General features: G+C 36.5%; 1 protein-coding gene across 1 annotated transcript; it reads left to right on the top strand.

The window, feature by feature from the left end:
• The first annotated feature begins 1,494 nt into the window (after positions 1–1,494).
• LOC111272465 (homeodomain-interacting protein kinase 1) lies at positions 1,495–4,809 on the top strand. The gene is made up of 7 exons (XM_022853919.2): positions 1,495–1,512; positions 1,702–2,214; positions 2,389–2,453; positions 3,033–3,170; positions 3,445–3,652; positions 3,868–4,077; positions 4,284–4,809. Exons 1-7 carry the CDS (start codon positions 1,495–1,497, stop codon positions 4,395–4,397), a joined length of 1,266 nt encoding a protein of 421 aa, XP_022709654.1. The 3' UTR covers positions 4,398–4,809.
• The last annotated feature ends 294 nt before the right edge of the window (positions 4,810–5,103 follow it).

The following is a 5,103-nucleotide window of genomic DNA, read 5'->3' as shown; positions in this document are numbered from 1 at the left end:
CTAGGATTTTATAATGTGTTATCTGAAGTGCAAGTTCGTAAGTGGTGAGTATTAGATCAACGTAATGTACAATACACTGGATAGCCAACATATGTCTATACATATGTCTATACAACAAGTCATATGTCTATACAGAAGAAATGAAAGAAGACATATTTAATGAAGATTACTGTATTGCACCGTAGACGCACATTATTTAGGCGTAATACTCCCATAAAAATATTTGACGATGATTAGTTTAAAAGCAAACAATACTAATTTTCATCGAAAAGATCGCCATTAAACAATAACTACTATAACGGAAAACAACTCAATAAGTGGTTTCAGTAATGTTCCATTAGTTTTTTTCACTGATAGCAGACCGTAAAATGCGGCAGATAGTTCCTGTGAAATTCCGAATGACGAGTAATACCACTAAAAGCTCGAAGTCGTGAGTTATTTTGCGAACGCATAATTTTTCAAAAACTATAAAATTTCCAATATGAATAGTATTTTTAGCTAACAAATCAAAAACTGCAGGTGAGCGAGGAAATAGCATTGTTTGCTCTCGAAAAACTGTAAGCCGATATCAGCTATTTTGTCCTCATAGGACTCGATAAATCTTTTGTATACCCTGATCATGCAACAACAATTACAATACCACATCAGGTTATATGTTCCCAACCAGATTATTACCGAAGATATTTTGGTTCCAAGACACCCGTGTCACTGCCAACTCCGTTCCGCTAGTGTTTATTGCGGTGAAAATGGTTGTTTCTGTATCTTTTTGTTTTAAGTATACTGTGAAAGATTCATTGATTTTATTATTTGTTCTGTTTATGACAGCTTTCAATTTTGCGTGCTTTTGATCGTCTTGGGTTAAACGGCAAGCCTATAAAATGCAAGACTTAAAATGAAAGAAGCGTATTGAAAACGGCGTCTTTACAGTATCACCAATCAGCATTGCAGATCCAGTTCGATGTATAAAATAGCCAAAAATGATTGACTGAAGTGGTCCTTCGAAAAGCTGGTGAGTGATATTAGTTTTCTTTATCTTAACAGTAAGGCCTGGCAGTACATGATGAAGGTTGTTAAGACTATTCTGCAAAAATCGGGCTTTGGGTTGACGGATTGCCACTTTTTACTATCACGGGCAGATGAAATCCGTAACAGTACATCTGAAAATATAGCGGGCCCAAAAGACTGCCTGTGGAACATTGTCGACAACAGACCCGAAAATCTCTGGCTAGACAAACTGATTAATTCGTTAAAAAAAATGGAAGACAACCGCGGAAAGTGCAGGAATTTATCACCTTGTAAACAGATTGTTTAACTTATACAGTTTTTGTATTGACTGTTTCAAGGGTCCTTCTTCCTCGTTGCATGTATCATCGAAAATATCGCGTTCAATTTGAATTAACTTCTCATTACAAACTAAGAATTTTATAAATTTCCCGTTCACCTTTCTCTGAGATACTTGTGCTAGTTCTGCCATTTCAGTTTCTTCCTTTCATTATGCCGCTGGTTGTTACTGTAACCATACTTCCTGGAATGAGTTCCTTACAGAGTGAATCGATGTTCCATTTCGTACTACTACTACTCTTGAACTCCGACATATAAAAAATTAAATATTTTTTCCTTAACTGAAATGTTAATAAAAGCAGTACTAATTTACGCAAATTTTCAATATTATAGTGTTCGACTTTATCTTTGCTTTTTCAGGTCGTATTGTCCTCTTCGATTTCTGAAACCGACTATGAGTTGGTTAAGAATGAAGTGCTGACATCAGCGACCGGAAACCAATACGAAGTCCTTGAATTCCTTGGCAAGGGCACCTATGGCCAAGTTGTAAGATGCCAACAGAAGGGGACAACCAGAAATGTCGCAATAAAAGTACTCGAAAATGATCCGCGAAATTCAAAAAAACGCGACAACGAAGTATCAATAATTCAGCAACTGTCGGTTGAAAACCCTGCATACAATTTTGTGCAAGCCTTTGAGTTTTTCGAACACAAGCAGCACAAATGCATTGTTTTTGAAATGCTTCGACAAAGTCTCTTCGACTATGTCGTGGAGAGAGAATCCCATTGTTTACCACTGAAGCATATTCGCCCTATCGTACAGCAGCTGTTAACAGCACTAGACAAGCTAAAGACGCTTGGGCTGATACATGCCGACTTAAAGCCGGCGAACATTATGCTTGTCGATCCAATACGTCAGCCTTTCCGGATCAAGGTAAGAAATGTCTAATGTCTAATAACGTTGTCGGCAAATATATGTTTGTAAAACCGCTAGTTTAACTATATTCAAATCCAACTAATTTTAAATCATGTACCTCACCAAAGCCCAACTGCAATAAAAATAAAATGTTACTAATATTTCCGTTATTGCTTGCGAATATGTTTTTAGGTGATCGATTTTGGTTTGTCAATAAGCGTAAGTGAGGCGGCTATCGACTCGTGTGTTCAGTCGAGGTAAGTCATGTAGATTTAAGAGTTGAATAACTTAGTTGAGGTTAAACCGAAGTACTTTGATTTCACGTCCTGAATCCACTAGCGACAAATAATTCGTAAGCATTTAGCTAATAATATATCAACAGCATAATCAAACCATTGATATTTGCGCAACGATAACTTTTTCGATTATGTTTTATGTTGGAAACTCCGTAACTTTTGTTGGGAAGAATTTACGCCGATCATCCCATAGCATTACCTAAGGTTATAGTTTATATTCCCTGTTATTATGCAATAAAAATTTATATGATAATCAAGAACAAACTGGAAGCATATACAATGCATATTATATAATCACGACTGCCTTTGACTCTAGTCAACCGAGGTGAGCATCGTGTGGTACCACACATAAATACATCGTTGAGAGTGGGCTGCTTATTAATTAATAACACATAATAGGTGTTATAGATGTTATGTGTTTCTTTCCTCGCGTAGCTTTAAATCAATAAGTTTAAAAAATAGCCAGATGAGATTTTTATGCCGAGCCAAATCAATAAGCTAAGAAGATAGTTGCTTAATCAAATACAATGGCTTTTACAGGTTCTATCGTGCCCCGGAGGTACTTTTAGGCTTTCCGTTCAATGAAGCAATTGATATGTGGAGTTTGGGCTGCCTCATGGCCGAACTCTTTCTCGGATGGCCGCTGTACCCTGGGAGATCGGAATACGACCAAATCAGGTTAGTATTTTTCTACATCTATATATGGAGCCGGTTGTAGATACTTGTGATGGTGTAGTTGTAACGTGTTACGTTACCTGTGAATCTTTAGGGCATATGAGCAGTGCATAATGGTAGTATCGGAGAAGCTTGTCTAGTTTTATTTTGATATTTATGTTTAGGGCAAATCAAGCAAGCGGGGACCAAGCAAGCGAACTGCATATTCGGAATTATTGAAAGCGTAAAGGTCCTCTAGAGACTAATAAGATTGCTTCTGCGAATTGATCGTTTGCAGGTACATTGTAGAAACTCAGGGTCTCCCAGCCTCAAATGTACTGAATTCGGGTGCCCGTACAAGGCAGTTCTTTGTCCCAGTAAGAACGCCTTTGCTGAAATCTCATTTCTGGAGGCTCAAAAGCCGACACGAGTTTGAGGCTGAAACACGAATTCGTTCATGCGAGAACAGAATATATATCTTCGATTCCCTGAGAGACCTAGCAAAGGTATGAATAATGCAATGAGAAGGAGTTCAATTGGTTGTTAGTTAGATTTCTCTTGATGATTCCTTATGCGAATAGTCAACTTGTCGAGTACACAGTTTGGGCCTAGGCTGTCGATATATCTTTTGTTCAAAATAATTTTTACCTTGAAAACCTTGAAGAATCGTTCTTGCATGTGTTTAATTTTACGCAATTCTTTTCCGTTGTTTGTTGTTTAGGTGAATCCGCCAATGGGTCTAGAACTAGACAATACAGAAGCATTGGCGGAAAAAGCAGATCGACGCCAGTTCACTGATTTGGTCGAACGAATGCTGTCTCTTGATCCGGATACTCGCATTACACCAAAAGATGCCGCCAATCACAATTTCATGAAGCTAAAACACCTCGACAGATATGATTTCTGCAGGCATGTCAGGCACTCAGTTGAGGTAACCTTCTGCTTCTGCGAATTCATTTTTCTGAAATTCATGATAAATAGACTACTTTAATTCATAAATTGCTGCGTAGATCAAAAGTTTATACAGATAATATTTGAATAATAGGAAATATTTTTTCTAACCAAACCTATACTAAAATTAAGAATAATGATAATACTGATTCTAATTCAAAATGTTCGTTCATTTCGTTGTTTTAGATAATGGAAGAGTTGTCTGACCGAGCTATGCATTTCCGCGCGGCCGCGCAGGCCGCTGCATACGCTTCCATGTACCAACAACCGATTGCTGTCGCCACCGCCATGCTTAATTAGGCATCGACAGCAAAAAATATTGGTTGGATAAAAAACAAAAATACAAGGTGATAAGCCTGAAGCTTTAAGCTTCAGAAGCATATGGATTCATCTGCTCAACTCGTCCTAGTCATCGATACTTCGAATTATTGTGATACCATTGAAATATGTATTTTACTATAACGGGTGATATACATCTATAAGATGCAAATTATTACTGTTATATTATTACTAAAAAAACACATACGAATTTATTTAGTGAGAGGTCACATGCAGATATATATTGCACATACGTTTTTTTACATAGATAAAACATGTTAAAACATGAAAAATATATGCGAAGATACCACTTATTCTGCCATACGTTGACAAGCAACAGCTTGTATGCATTTGGTAATTGGCAAATAATTGGTATCTTCTTGATCTCTGAAAAGCATATATGAATTTATTTAGTCAGAGATCGCATGCAGATACATATTGCATGTACATTTTTTATATAAATAAAAAAAATGTTAAAACATGAAAAGTATATGCGAAGATACCACTTATTCTGCCATACGTTGACAAGCAACAGCTTGTATGTATTTGGTAATTGGCAAACAATTGGTATCTTCTTGATCTCTGAAAAACACATATGAATTTATTTAATCAGAGATCACATGCAAATACATATTGCGCATACATTTTTTATATAAATAAAAAATGTTAAAACATGAAAAATATATGC

This window comes from Varroa jacobsoni, unplaced genomic scaffold, assembly GCF_002532875.2.
Source record: "Varroa jacobsoni isolate VJ856 unplaced genomic scaffold, vjacob_1.0 contig02328, whole genome shotgun sequence".
NCBI classification, from domain to species: Eukaryota; Metazoa; Arthropoda; class Arachnida; order Mesostigmata; family Varroidae; genus Varroa; species Varroa jacobsoni.
This window is presented reverse-complemented; position numbering and strand designations above follow the sequence as displayed.

Excerpts from the sequence above, each read along its gene's own strand:
- LOC111272465 (XM_022853919.2), top strand. Across the intron at positions 2,215-2,388 it reads GTCAGCCTTTCCGGATCAAG|GTGATCGATTTTGGTTTGTC; the intron begins GTAAGAAATGTC and ends ATATGTTTTTAG. Across the intron at positions 4,078-4,283 it reads ATGTCAGGCACTCAGTTGAG|ATAATGGAAGAGTTGTCTGA; the intron begins GTAACCTTCTGC and ends TCGTTGTTTTAG.